This window comes from Aristolochia californica, unplaced genomic scaffold, assembly GCF_029961685.1.
Source record: "Aristolochia californica isolate CCGP_79_NKW_82.1479 unplaced genomic scaffold, dmAriCali1.0.hap1 SCAF_9, whole genome shotgun sequence".
NCBI lineage: Eukaryota > Viridiplantae > Streptophyta > Magnoliopsida > Piperales > Aristolochiaceae > Aristolochia > Aristolochia californica.
The window spans coordinates 32,610,132-32,625,648 of NW_027182290.1; the positions used below are offsets into that span (position 1 = coordinate 32,610,132).

Consider the following 15,517-nt stretch of genomic DNA (forward strand, 5'->3'; position numbering starts at 1 on the left):
CCAGAAAACAAAACAACAGCATATTAACACATCTCAGCTCATATGATTGCCCCCGTTAAAGAGAAGGAACCGAGAGAAGTGATGGGTACATAAACTCATCACACCCTATGTACAATTTTTTTTTTTGTAGTATATTATTACCCCCTATATTTCCATGGCAGTCAGCAACGAGTAAGATAATAACAAAGGAAAACACAAAATGAAAAAAGAAGAAAAAAAAAAGCCGCTGGCGATCTGTCTAAGAATATTTACAAAAATTTTCCTTTCCCACTCAAACGAGAGGAATAAAGAAGAAAAGAAAAACACTACAAATCCTACAACAGGCTCCGCGCGTCTTATTCTTCAGCATCCATCTTCCGTTTTTTATACCAAAACAAACACACTAGACCTCTTTTTCAAAATTGGCAAGAAGTCCCGAGCCTCTGCCTCTGCCTAGGCCCTACCCCGCTCTTTCGTCCAGCCAAAACACCAATCAATAGCCCATGAAAGCGCTCAAGGAACAGCACCCATTCCTCTTCGTTCATGTCAGCCAATTTGACAAAGCTTGCACTTGCAGGAAGCTGCTCATTTGCACTCCGGCTACTGCTGCCACTCCCTTCCCCTTTTGCAACCTTGTACCCTTGGTTCTTCTCAAGCACACTTATTCCTTTCAGCGACATGGATAGTCTGGACATAGGCAGTGCCCTGTCACGAGCCACCACCAGCTCATCATCAAACTTATCCTTGCCTTCTTCACTATCACTCTGTTCTTCTTCCACACTCTCCTCCAATTTAGAGAGGGGGTTTCGGCCACTCCCTCCTTTATACCCAAAATGGCAGGATGGTTTGGCAAAGTAATCATCAGCTACCTTCGCAACAAAATCTGATTCCTCACACTCTATGTCAAACTGAAACTCATCATCCTCCCCTCTAGCATCAGCAGCCTTTGGGGAAAACACAGCCTCCCTCTCTGCCACTAGTCTCCTTGCCTCAATACAAACAACCTCCAGCTCACTAGGTTCCTCTTCTCGCCCATGAAATTCCCTGCTCATCATCTCCCCTATCTCTGCCAAACACAGCCCATAAGCTGCTGCTTCCTTCAGGAAAATTGTGCATAATACCAAAATCCGAAGGCATGCCTCACGAATCATAGGTAGCTCCATACGGAGCATATCAGAGTCCTTCACAGGGTCAAGATTTGCTATATATTCAAGCTCATCATCTGAGAAGGGAATTGATGCCTGAGGCCAGTGGATCCACTCAAAGTAGGGGTCCTCCAAGCTCTCTGGCAGGCAAAGGCCGTGATCAATTGGGATCAGCTCCACTTGCCCGAATCTCCCAACCCTATCAAGTTTTCGAACCAAAAGATTGCCTGCATGCCTGTCAGTGTTGAAAATCCTAACATCTAGTATACCTATCCTGTGCACAGCTGAGACAGGAAAGTTTGAGGGCCCATGGTCACTAGCATCAAAATCATGTGGAATGAATTGCTGAAATGAAGCAATTTTGCTAATAACTTTGTTTTGGTCGTGGGATTTATTAGTGTTGTTGACACCATCATTCACATTGAAGACCGAGTGGGTAATCTTAACAAGAACAGTTGGGGGCACATTTGCAAAATGGTCATAGTCCAGCAAATACGCAGCAACTTCTCTGAAGCCAGTCTCACCAACTCTCACTGATCGTTTCAGGCCTGGCTGCCCAAGGGCCTTTCCAATAAAACCTTTTGGGTTGTTAGGGGCAAAAGGTTCTTCATCTGTAGGCTTCACGATGGCAATGCTCTCTCCTCTGACATTACGGAAGTAGTAAGCACCACCAAGTCCACTGTGCACTGGTATTGGATCAACCCCATTTTTTATGGCTTTCACAACATCCTTCACAGTATGTTTTGCACGGGAACAACTACTTGAGCAACCTAATATCTCAATGGGTCCAGTGCGATCTCTCTGCTGAAGGTCTTTTCCAGTTGGTGAGAGGCATGGGGTGGATGAGCTTCGGTGAAGAAGATTCCTTGTAAGGAGTAATGGTGAATCATTTCGCACTGCACTCAGATCATTCTTCAACACAAGGTCTCCAAAAGTTAAGGATGTCTCCTCAGTAGGAACATTTAAAGCCAGCTGCAACCTCCTTTTCACAGTGTGCGCATTATCACCCCGATCCAATTCTATTGGCAAGACACACCCAGTGTCAGTTTGGACAAAGATACGGCGCCTTCCAGGAGGCTTCTCTTCCATCCTCTTTGCCCCATGGTATTCACCGCCAAGGGTCCCATTAAACACTGCAACAGCCATCTGTGTCTGGACTGGGCTGTCCAAGTTACGAGACATGGAAGGATGAAGACAAGAGTGAATTGCCTAGCCCAGCAAACACAGCGTTAGAGAGCTGCCCACTTCTCAGACTCACGCCAAGTTCACAGGCTGACACTGCTTTAAAAGGAAGTAGATTAACTTGCCAAACAATCATCCAGCAACTAGGCTATATGTTATTTTTTCTCTCCAGGATCTCACATCAGCCACAGTACTGAAAGAAACGAGTGACAGGACAGATTGAGCGACCTCACCACATTGAAGCCATATGATCTCACAGATGACTGAAAGAGTCTAAACCTGTAATGCAAATAGTAAATCATGATTAATGTGATAGAAGCAGAACTTGACCTATTAGACAAAGAAACATGGAAAACCCTATTTTAGTTACTAAGGCCTGTGCAAATCATTTACAGGTAATGCAATAACTCATGTTTAAAAATGATGGAAAATTAAGGACCTGGGAGTGGAAATGGTAAAAAAAGAGGTAAAGGATCCGCTTTACAGCGAAGTAAGAATTAAATCACAAGATAGTAATTGAAAAAAATAACAACATAAGATATTTGATACTATCAGATAATGCAACGACGAAAAAATATGCTTTCAACAACAATTCGTTAGCTGCATATACACGCTCACATATATATAATGCATATGGTGCACGTAGTAATTTCTACTTTCCAGGTGAAAAAGAAGAAAATTAAAAAAAAAAAAAAACGACCTCAAAGATGCCAAGAACATACAGGCAAATTCACCCAAAAAAGTTTTGAATGAACGTAAAATCAAAACCTCAAAAACCAGTGATCGTCTCAACACATCAACAAATTGCTCCAAAGAATCAGTAAGCAAACAAAAGGTAAAACATGAAAATCCCTAACTTAAGGTTCAAGCAATGGACAAACTCTAAAGCATGCTTTCAAGTACCCGTAGATCCAAAGAGATGTCGGATATCATGCAAGAAAGTGCAGCTCGTGGATCTACATATTAAAAAACAGTTACGGAAATAAATTTAAAGAGAAAAGCGTCTCCCTCAAGATCAAGTTTTTTTTTTTAATATAAAATGGCAGTTAAATAAATCGTATGTCTACTGAAACTAGAAACCTAATCATCCTCGAGATATAGAAGCCCATAGTGGTAAATAATTGGTGAAATGTTTTCACAGAGATTAAAAAAACCTCATATTTTAAATACTAACACAGCAAGTAACAACAAAGTAAAGGCGGCAAATCTGTATGAAATCGCACTAAATAAAATAATAAAAAAAATCGTGAAAAAAAACAAAATGATTAATATATTTCACGAGAGAAAGCTCTGACGAAATCCCATCACAGCATTTAAACTACGGGAATGTTCTCCCCGGAAACACGCTCAAAATGAAATACGCTCAACGCAAAGAAACAAAGAAACAAACAAATAGGACTAAACTCTGAGAAGAAAAATGAGTAAGTTCCTAATGATCGAGAGACGAGGCGAAACCATTTCCGACCAAAGATCACCGAGCTCCACCATTCAATCATTCAGAAACAAAACAGTCATTTATCTTCAAATAAATCAAACCAAATTAGTAAAAGCATCGAAAAAAATGTTCGATTCATCCAGAAGATTCTAGGCTCTACTTCAGATCTGTCCACACGAGGAAAATCAAACAAGGAAAAGCAACTCACAGAGAATCCAAGATCCGGAGAAGTAAATGAGGCAAAGCAAGAAGAGAGGAACCAGCAGCCGCCGATGGTTCCCGCAGAATGGAAGAACAAAGATCCACGGCTCTAAACAATATGAGCAGATCGGTACAACGGTCCAGAATCAAGGCGGTTCTGAAACCCCTTCCCTGGAGCGAAAATCCTCTCTCCAGTCCTCTCTTTTGCTCCGTCTGTAATTCTGGTCTCTGAAACCTCTCTATAACTCGCGGAGACATAAAAGGTTAACTAACCGTGGTTAGACAAACGGGGGCAATTTCGTGGAAGAGTCTAGAAACCTTGTTTATCATCGTCCGATGCAACCCTAGAGGGATCGCTGCCGCTGAATCGCCCCCTAACGAGTCCATACCGGAGACGTGCTTCTTGCTGAAGTGGATTCAAGTGATTGGCGAATGACGTGGAAACGTTGAGCAGTTTTACGGCTTGCTGCCGGTTGTCGTTAAAATAAAATTATTTCTTCAAGGCGAATAAAGCCGTAAAGCACCGGGGGGGCGGACTTGGCCCGTTCAGTTATCAGCAATCATCATTCTTGCCCCTTCGCACGTCACATCGATCTTAAGAAATTTGTAAATTAAGCGAGGGTAAAATTGTAGCAGTTGATCAAAACCAGGCGAAAATATCTACCAGACGGGCCCCACGAGAAATCTTATAAAATACCCGAAACTGAAGAAAATGGTTTTTCTAATATTTAATTAAGATATTCGATGCCTAGGCATCAGACAACTGGGTATAAAATACTGAGAGAGAGGCAAATACAAAAACTGAACGAGTCCACGAAAGGGAAATCTCAGAAGACGGCAGACAAGGTGCAGGAATCTGCCAAATGGCAACGGGCTACTGTCAATTTACCGATTTTAGCCAAGGAAGCTTTTGCAGACAGCGTATAAATCTACACCTGGAGCGGGTGTTTTAGTCATTCAGCCAGGGTCAGCCACTCGGCACCGAGTCAGAGCGGTCGGCTTTCGGCGGATAAAATTCTCCCTTCTTAAAATACCTCGATAGAGATTGACTAATAGGCGATTAGCAGTCTCAAACTGTACCTAAATCGAAGAAGACGACATGTAACCAAGATAAAGAGATCCTGGTTGGTAAGACCGAGCAACATATAGATTGTATCAACGTTACTATCGAAATAAACTGTTTTATAGCGACTTGAGAACTAGCGTGGACTGCGACATATGATACAAATACTAGATACTCCTCGGGGTCTCGGTTCCGTCGACACCCAGCATGCCAAAACTGACACTATCTATCATGTGACGCAGCCGTGGGACCGGGGTCTGGTCCTAAAAGGGTGACAAGTGAACGGAAGGTACAGGAAGCTAATCCAAAGTCCCGCTTTTAGGTCTCATGGACGACTTTATGTCAAATTAAACTTTAATTTAATTAACTTAAAAAAAGGAAAAAACAAAGGCTTCGAGTCTTGGACTTTAAAGCCAACAGGGTGATGATCCCCTTTCCTGCTTTATAGCCAGCACAATGATCCGTTACCACGTGGCAATTTGGAGACCTGATTTGTGGGCCCCGGAAAATTATCAGTCAAAAAGCATATTACTCACTGACTTCAGCATACTAACCGTAATGAATTTGACCGGAAAACCCTTGACGAGGGAAGAAAGTCTCATGCAGGAGGGGGTGTTTTAGTCAATCTTCTTAAGCTCTTTACCACGTGGATGGATATGTCCTGGTGGGAGGATGCTGAGTAAGCGGCAGCAGCAAATGGCGTAACGGACAGTCAACCTGGTCAAGAGTAAAGTAAATTGTGGACACGTGTCACATTCTTTTTCGTTTGCCGGTTTCATCCAGAAAATAACATTTATAGCAATCATTAATGGCGCATTGAATTTTCAAAGTTCCAACCTCTGAAAACAATTACTGTGCGTTTATTCTCAAACTTTTGCTTTCTTGCTTCTCCAGAAAAATTACAGGATAGTTGGAACTTGGAAGCCGCCGGTCAGCTTGGCCTCAAATAGAAACAGAAATCACGTGCATTTGTCTGAAGCGGCGAGGGCTGCGAAGCAGTCGGAGTCATAGCCCACTTTTCTTCCTTCTGCCTCTTCAACGAGGAATCTGATCGCGAGCGAATTCGGGGTTATTCGATAGGGCCAGCTTTAACTCTCACTTTCTGGGAAAATTTCCCTCTTCTGGTTGGTTCCCTTATGTTATGCCATGAATGATGAGGAAGTTCGTCAAGTCCAAGCTGAAATGGGTGGCTCTTTTCGGAGTTGTTCTTTCTACTGTCTCTTTGTTTTTTCATTTTCTTCTTGCGGTATATACGGGGAAGAGCGTTTATGAGTACCAGACTTCGATCACTATCTTCCGCTGGAAGCCCGTCCCTGAAAATGCAGGGTATCTTCGTACCGTAAGTGCCAAAACCCTTAAAATTTTTTTTTACTCTTTCTTTACTTCTTGCTTGATAATGTGATTTTGTTTAGTGGGTATTGGGCGTTTCTTCTTTGGTTACAATTGCGGTGTGTTACCATTTTTCTTCACATTTAAGGAATAGTATTTGGTAGAATAATGCGAGAGAGAAAGCACATAAACAAGCCATTATTAGTTTACTCATTATTACTTACATGCGTTTTTCTTTTCCTTCTTTGGTTTAATCTACTATCTTTTGGCTCTTGATTCCTTTACACTTTTCGGTCTGGAACGGGTAGTGATTTCGCTGGATCTTGCCCTCTAACGTAGAAAATACGAGTGTTGATCTGCTTCTCTTTTGGTTGATGCAGGCTGCACAGGATAGAAGGTTATGGAACCCCGTGAGGCCTCTTCAGTATCTACATCCACTTGCAAATCCAAGACGAAATTATGAAGGTTAGATCTCTTGAATGTTTGAACAATTTATTTTTTTTCCTTGGTGATTTAGCATTTTAGCATATCTTGCGGACTCGTTGTTCATTTCCTAAAGTTACTGGAGAAGGTGGATCGTCTTTTCGCTTCAATACATTTTACAGTTTAAGAAAGTCAAATGTTTCATCCTTGGTTGTTCATCAAAACATATTTTTGGAACAAACTGTTCTATGTTAAAGAAGCTAACTGTTTAGTTTGCCTTTAAAGTTATGATGCAGATAAACATGAACCGCAAGTTTATTATGATGCTCCATTTTTCTTTGACTTGGACTTGAAAGTCTTTTAACATATGTTGGTAAATTACTTTTTTAAAATAAGAAGAGAGACTCAAGAGGAAAAGAGGAAAAGAGAAGAAGAAAGAGGGAAGAGAAGAGGAAAATTGACACCCCATCCTCCTTTGATTAAATCATTTAAGTTGCTTATAGAAGGACTAAATCGCCCCTACACAAGGTCTTATATATAAGCGAGAATAAAAAAAATTTCACAGTATTATGATTTTACACAATGACCTCACCAACTTCATACTCTTAATCTCGGAATTTCAAACTATTATGATATTATAGACTTACCCACACATGGAATTATTGAAATACCCCTGATTTTTAACACTCCCCCTCAAACTGAAGTATGTATGTTAAGTAGTTCCAGTTTGGTATAGAAATTATAGAAGGCTCGCTTCCCACTAGGCTCTATAAATATATCACCAATTTGATTAGTGGTTCTGACAATCGAGGTAACTATCTTGCCACTAATCACTGCATCTCTCACAAAGTGAAGATCAACTTGTATTTTGTTCTTTCATGAAAAACAAAATTACTTACAATAAATATGGTTGTTTGATTGTCACACTTAAACATCATAGGTTCTTTAAAGAAAAGTTTTCTCTTAACATCAACTGAATCCATATGAATTCACTAACAGTATATGCCATTGATGAATACTCCACCTCAGCGTTTGAACTTGCCATTATATTTTGTTTTTTACTCTTCCAACTAACAAGGTTTCCTCCAACGAATACACAGAAACTTGTGGTAGATTTCCTATCAAATTACGATCCAGCATAATCTACATCTGAGTACTCTTCAACTCTGAAGTGATCACAAAGAGTATATAACAGCCCCTTACCTGGAGCTCCTTTCAAATATAGCAAGATTCTCTAAGCATCTTCAAGATGAACTTTTCGTGGAGACTCCATAACTGACTTGCTACACTGTCAGGAAATACAATATCAGGACTCGTGATTGTAGCATATATCAGCTGTCCAACTAACCATCTATACATATCCTATTTTATTCAGAAAAAAAGTTGTTCTTATCCCACATATTCCGACCTACTTCAATAGATGTATCCAACGTTTTTCCTCCTACTATAATATACTTCCTCTATGATAGAACTACGCCTTGTTTACTATTTGTAACTTGAATCCCCAAAAAATATTTCAAAAACCCAAGATCTTTAATTTAGAAGTGTCTGCTCAGATAAATCTTCACTCCCTCAATCTCCTTGGTAACACTTCCAGACAATACAAAGTCATCTACTTATACTACAAGAACCACACATCCAAATGGTCAATACAAAACAGATAAAAAATTATCACAATGATTCTGCACAAACCCAAAAGTAGTGACAACTTTACCGAATTTATTGGACCAAGCTTTTGGACTTTGTCTCAGACCATAAATAGATTTATACAATTTACAAATCTTCCTAGCCTCTCCCTGAACAACTTACCCTGGAGGTTGCTTCATATAAACTTCTTCCTGCAGTTCACCATCTTGTTAAATCCTTTAAGTTACTTGCAAAAGGACTAAATTGCCCCTACACAAGGTCCTATAGATAAGTGAGATACAAACGACTTTAAACTATCATGAATTTGCCCAATGTCCACACCAACTTCATACCCCTAATCTGGGTCCCAAGTCCAATATTACAAACTTAGCCACACATGAAATTACTGAAGTACCCCTGATTTCTAACAACTTTCATATCATCAAATCCCATGTATCTTTTCATCAGAATGAACACAGGTCCAAATAGGATATGTGCAAAAATTTTAGGAATCCTAGTGTCCTTGTACAAAGAAATAGAATATTGTCTAACATGCTGGAACCCTGGTGACTATTGGTAGGATTTTGGGAGTTTTTGCAACTGAATTAAGTTAAACCAATCTAGTGATCATAGTAAGAATGCTATCACTAAAGTGAAACATTGGAGGGACATAAGACAAGTGTCTACTCTAATGCACAATGAGAAATATTGACCTACTCTAATAAATGAAACGTGTACATGAACTTCAAAGGTCTACTCAAACTGTAAGATCTAGTCTGATAAAAGTGAATATGCTATTACATAAGCATGAGAAATTCACTAACCCTAGTATTTGGTTAGCGTAGCATATGTTTAACGTACTTATCAACAGAATCTGCTTGAAACATTGGAAAGTCACGTGCAAATGTCATGTGGGTTCAGCATTAGAAAGCTTGGGCAGCTTATTTAATGATCCAAGTATGCATTGTATCAACATCTGATATATGGTTGTTTATTCTTACAGTTGATTTGCCCAATCCATTTATAATTTATATGTCTTATTAAGATTTTAAACAAGATGTATGTCTCTTATCTTTAACATATAATAACAGCTCCCGCATTGAAAACCAATGGCTTTATCTTTGTGAGAATACAAGGAGGCTTTCATGATATCAGGAACTCGGTAAGGTCCCAACTTTACTTTCTCTGTTACTTGATGTAATTGGGATTGATGCAGAGGCCTCAAGTACTTCGGTCATAGAAAATTTTGAGTCTTCTATTTAATACTTCTGAGAGCCTGCTTTAGTGCCATTTGAATGGGGCCACCCCTCGAGAGGGCTGGACCAAAAATATTTCACCAGTTGACTCCCCTAGTGCTGCATAAGTACTTTACTAAACTTCCTATCAGACTTGAAGTTCTCCTAATGGCTCATTTATGGAGGCCACACAATATGTAACATCATACTGATTGTTTGCTCAAGCAAGTGGTTTGAGCACACATGTATCTTGAGTCTATCTTGTGCACTAGAGGGTGCCCTTACATCTCCAATCTTTCAGATTTGTGATGCAGTTGTGGTTTCACGTCTTCTCAATGGTACTTTAATTGTCCCCGAGCTTCAGTCAACCACAAGCAGCAAAGGAATCAGGTCTGCTGTATTTTAGATTCACTTTATCCTGGAAAATAAACTTAGCTATTTTATCTTTTGGCATATTAAAAGTTATGGACTCCTTTTTCTTATTTCTTTATTTGTTCTTTTTTTTTCTGAGAACATATTTATTAATTTGTTTTGTGCAGCTCTGATTACAAAAGTTTTGCATACCTTTTTGATGAGGATCAGTTCATAGCTACACTAGCAAAAGATGTAGTTGTTGAAAGAACTCTTCCCAGGAAATTAAAAGCTGCAAGAAGGAAAAAGGAGATACCTGTGTTTAGAGTTCCTCGTTCTACCTCAACTGATTTTTATCTTCAAATGGTTCTGCCTGTTTTGAAAAGGCACTCAGTTGTTGAATTGCTTATATCAGATGGTGGATGCTTGCAGGTAAGTGCAAATGAGTGCTGCCTTTTTAATGCCATTTCTTTTTGTTCATGTTAGATGATCTTCTTTTTACCCTTCCTTTGTCGAGAAAGGCTGTTCTTCCACCCCCTCTTGAAGAATACCAGAGATTGAGATGTCGAGTTGCATTCCATGCACTTCAATTTCGGCAAGAGGTTCAAGAACTTGCTGCCAAAATGCTAAATAGGTGACGGGAAACTTCTTTCTGACCCATTATATGGATCACTTGCATTTCTTCTTTTTGTTTTTTTTTAATTTATTTTTTTCTTGAAATCTTTTCAGGTTGCGTGCTTCTGGTCAACCATTCCTAGCATATGATCCCGGGATGACTAAGGATGCTCTCGCTTATCATGGGTGTGCTGAACTCTTCCAGGTTCAGATTTCAACCTCCAAACTGCAATGTGTGACATAAACATGCTTTGCTGAAGCAGCAATATATCTCAATTATCTTGAAGGCAAACCATATTTTGAGTCCCTGACGTAGTTCAAGAATTATAGTCCCTGACTTAAAACTCTAATACTGCATACTATAATCAGAAAACAGTTCTTGGAAACTTAGTGTCTACTTGGCCATAGGAACCTAAGCAGATTAGGGAACTGCTGCTTAGTAAGTGAATTAACTTGGAAAACGAGGTATTGATACCACAAAACATCCTTTTGTTGCCTAAATTAAAGAACCTAGGTAAACTATGAACTATGTTTCTACTTGGTCATATATTTGATTTGAGCATACTTGTACAAATTAACAAACTGCTGCTTGACTTGTCCAAGTCAAGTATCCTGTTAATCGGGTGAATTCTCTTCAAGCTAAAATGATTCCTTGTTGGGTTGAACTCGGTTCTATCCCAAAATGACTAGCCACTGAGGAGGTCTATTGCTCAAACTTTTAACCCTTTAGCTTTTCTTAGCACTTTTTAATATGAATTTTTTCCCACTCAACACTCCCCTCACGTCCAAGGTTACACATAATGGGCCTAACACACAACTATAAACTCTCAACAAAGCACGCACTACACATGCTCTCAAAATGGTGTCAACAACACACTAATAACCTGAGTACAAACTAGGAGTTAGATTCCATCCCAAAATGACTGACAACTAGGAAGCCTAGACTTTTTTCCACTCAACACTCCCCCTTACATCACATAAGGCACAAATAACCTGGGTCTCACCTTATGGAGTCTATAACACACAAATAACCTAAGGAGTACAAAGTGGCCTTAGCACACGCATATAACATACTCTGATAATCCTGTTGGGTTGTGCCTGGTTCCATCCCAAAAATGACTAGCCACTTGAGGCTTATTACTCAAGTTTATACCCTATTAACTTTTCTTCAAACTCTTCAATGTGAGAGTTTTTCCTACTCTGTATTTCTAAATGAGACTATACACAAGGAAGAATACTCTTATTCCATTTCAGGGGCTTGGCCCAAATGAGCTGGGGTAACAGTTGGATGGGTTAGACTCCTTTTGACAATCACCAGCACTCACTTTTTCCCCTAAGAAAGAAAGTTCTGGACCATATAATTGGTTTCTAAAGGACCTTGTAGAACTTTAAAATTGTTCACTGTATCTGATTTTGTACATCTGCTCCAAACTCCATTGAAGGATGTTCATGCAGAACTCATACAATACAGAAGGTTATGGATGATCAAACGTGGGATTGCTAGAGGGAATTTACGTGTTGACTCTGTGAAGCAGCATCTCAATGGTTCATGCCCTCTGTTACCAGAAGAGGTAAGATAACAATTTTCATGGAAATTACTGCATCTTTAATGGTTGAATATGCTACAAATTGGGTGCTATAATCGATTAGTTAAAATTTCATTGGCAGGTTGGCATTCTTCTTCATGCATATGGTTACCCATCCAACACCATCATATATGTTTCAGGAGGGGAAGTTTTTGGTGGCCAAAGAGTGTTAATTCCTCTACATGCTCCTTTTGAGAATGTTGTTGATAGGACCTCTCTATGCACTAATAGCGAGCTCATGGGTATTTATGGTCAAGAGAGATACCCAGCCGAACCCCCACCTCATGACAAGCCTCAGTTCACGAAAGAAATGAAGGTTGATACATCTGGCCCACGATCCCAGGCCACTTCCACCACCTCCTGCCAGGCCCAAGTATCCTTACAATGTAGAAGGTTGGTGGGGCTGGGTAGCTGAGGTTGATAAAGAACCTGAGCCAACAATAACGGAGTTGAGAACCAAAGCTCATAAACTGCTCTGGGAAGCAATAGACTACATAATTTCTGTGGAAGCTGATGTCTTCATCCCTGGATTTGATCGAGATGGTAAAGGGCATCCAAATTTTGCAAGCATGGTGATGGGCCACAGGCTCTATCAATCTGCTGCTGCAAAAACATTCAGGCCTGATAGGTAATTTTCCTTTTCTTCCTGATCTTTCATATGGATTAATTTAAAAGATGTTGAAAATATGAATAATCAGAGGAATGGTGGGGCAGGATATAACTTTAAGTTGTGTATGTTTTGGGGGAAAACAGGAGGGATGTGCTTCCTCAGTTAGACAGGGTAGGTAAAGTTTTGAAAAAAAGGTGAAGCTTTTAGCTGATTTTCCAACAGTGACTCTTGATTGACCCTAGAATAGATATGACACCTTAAAACCAGGTCATTTGCTTGCTAATACTAAGTAAGCCACAAAACTGGTACTAAGGTAGTTGAAATAGTTTCTTCCTGGTGAACTATTTATCATTTTTTAATCAAAAAGAAGTAATTATTCACCAATTTTCACTGATACCCCAGTATTCATGAAATCACAGGGAAAGAGATGCTAGATGAGAGAAATGATTCATAGAAAAGCTGTCAAGCTGTTTAACTTTTCATTTTCCCTGTGAATAATTCATTTATAATCCTTTTGTGTTTTATTTGTCGCATTTGATGCTCACATGCTACTTTGGCTTCTCCTAACACAGAAAGGTGGTGACAGGTATCCTAGAAGAAATTCGGGACCACCTAGACGAAGCAAACACAACATGGGTCATATCCATCCGCAAGATCCTTAGCCAAAGTCTGCTTGATGGACTCCGCCAAGCATTGAAGAACTCTAAACCTCTTACCTTTCTTTCCCATCCAGTCCCTGAATGCTCATGCATGACGCATGAAGTAGCGGAAGCATCGACCCATGCGACAAATTCCTCGACTCACTTCAAAGCTCTAGACTCACTAGGTGTCCAGTACCCTTGCCCATCTTGGATGGACAATGACACAATCTCAGTTCTAGGCAAGGAAAGTGAAAAGGATTATGATGATGATGATTCTACAATGAGACAGTTATTTCTGCAGACTGGTGGTCATGGAGTTGCCACTCCTGAAATGAGTAACAAAGAGGAAATTTCATCGGAGGATCAAGAAGAATCCGATGATGCAGAAAGATAGACTAACTGAACCGGCTGGTCAAGTCTTTTTTTTGTATTTTAATTAGGGGTGTTTTCCTTTAGCAAGTTTTGCACTGTATATAAGGTCCCATTGAACTAGGAAAGCTGTACAGTTTTGATGAGAAAGAGAAAGACTCGATCTTTCTCTGAAGAACAATGACACTAACAGAGAACAAACTATGCTGTAGCTCCCTTGCCGTCAACATAGAGCAGCTTAAGTAGCTGATGATACTTCCCTGTATCCACAAACTTCTATCACAAACTTAAGACCAGGTTTCTGATGACAAGAAGCCTTCTCCGTTTTCATATCAGAGTAAGGTTACTAGTCAATTATCGAAGACATGAGTTCGTATTCCAGTTTTTTTATCTGGTTTGTTGAGAGTGTCTGAGGTCATCGAAGCTTGAAGATGATGGGTAATAAGAAAGGTGGAGCTTACTCTGCACTTGCAGGGTTTCTCGCTTGGTGTTTTGTCGCCGGAAAGAACCGTGCAGCACGATGAAGAGAGCTTTACCCAGCGCATCCGCAGGGCCCGCCAAAGCCATTTGCGCCGCTGAAAACGACTTCTCCTCGTTATTGGATTTGGAGATGAAAGTATCAGGGAAAAAAAATACAATGCTTCATTTGGATTCCTTCACAGTTCAAGCTTTCAGGGAATCGAATACGTCTAATGCCAGGTAGTTTGTAAACGCCGCCATACTTGGTTTCTGCTTCTGGTTTCCACTGATACTGCTTGTAAATAACGAGCAGAGATTCAGGGATCCACCAGCTAACTTATTTTACAAAAAGCGAGCGATGAACGAGTAACAATTGCTTAAGGTTTTATGAACTTGATGATCTCATATAAACAAAAGCTACATTATCAACTATCAACAATCACGCCACTGGATGATTCACCCAGGTCAGGACGCCCTAGTCGGAAGTCTTCCTCCTCCGGTCTACTTAATCATGTGAAGACATGTGCAATGAGTGAGACGACTCAAAAGTAGCTGGCCGTCAAATTTTATAAACCCTATCTGAAGTGCATTCACAAAGCTTCTTCTGCTTCTGATTCTTTTCTTCTCCAAAATGCCAGAATCCCATGAAACTGAGGAAAATAGAAAGAGAAGAAATATGGAATATAGATAAGTAGTTGGAGCAAGTGCAAGACAAAAATGAAAAAGGGTGGAGAAGCTCGAGCAATTTAGATCAGAGATTTAGGTAGATCATTATGAAATGATAGAAACGATCAAAATCACATACCGCATGACCTTCATGACAATTTACAGAGGAGAAAGACTGGAAATGTCCCCAGTCCTTCTGGCTAATCTTTATACTGTTCAACCGCTCTTCTTGTTCCACATTTTCGTCTTCATCTCGTTGTTCAATGTCAATTTCTTCTCCTTTTGTTCTTACTTGTTGGTATTTTCCTTCACTTTCTTCTTCTTCTTCTTCTCCTTCTGTCCCTTCTTCCTCAAACGGAACCTCTGATCGGTCAAAAACGAGACACTCAGGGGTGTTATCCACCGTCAAATCTTTCTTGGTGATATCCAGACTCGTCAATGGAGTGTGAACCACCAAGACGCGATTCAAGGATTTTCTAGCGAGGGCAAGGACGGGAATTTTGAAGAAAATAGAGGAAAGCAGAAAGATTGAAGCGAACATGCACACAATCGGCAAAAGCAGAATTAAAAAAAACAAAGCCAATAATACAAGCGAAAAGATC

General features: G+C 40.0%; 1 protein-coding gene and 1 pseudogene across 1 annotated transcript; one reads left to right on the plus strand and one right to left on the minus strand.

The window, feature by feature from the left end:
- Positions 1 to 200: 200 nt before the first annotated feature.
- LOC137941524 (phosphatidylinositol 4-kinase gamma 7-like) lies at positions 201 to 4,156 on the minus strand. The gene is made up of 2 exons (XM_068786976.1): positions 3,950 to 4,156; positions 201 to 2,585 (listed from the first exon to the last, which is right to left on the minus strand). Exon 2 carries the CDS (start codon positions 2,304 to 2,306, stop codon positions 396 to 398), a length of 1,911 nt encoding a protein of 636 aa, XP_068643077.1. The 5' UTR covers positions 2,307 to 2,585; positions 3,950 to 4,156; the 3' UTR covers positions 201 to 395.
- A 1,784-nt stretch (positions 4,157 to 5,940) lies between these two features.
- LOC137941692 (O-fucosyltransferase 27-like) lies at positions 5,941 to 14,145 on the plus strand (annotated as a pseudogene).
- The last annotated feature ends 1,372 nt before the right edge of the window (positions 14,146 to 15,517 follow it).

Excerpts from the sequence above, each read along its gene's own strand:
- LOC137941524 (XM_068786976.1), bottom strand. The coding sequence starts at position 2,306 with ATGTCTCGTAACTTGGACAGCCCAGTCCAGACACAGATGGCTGTTGCA.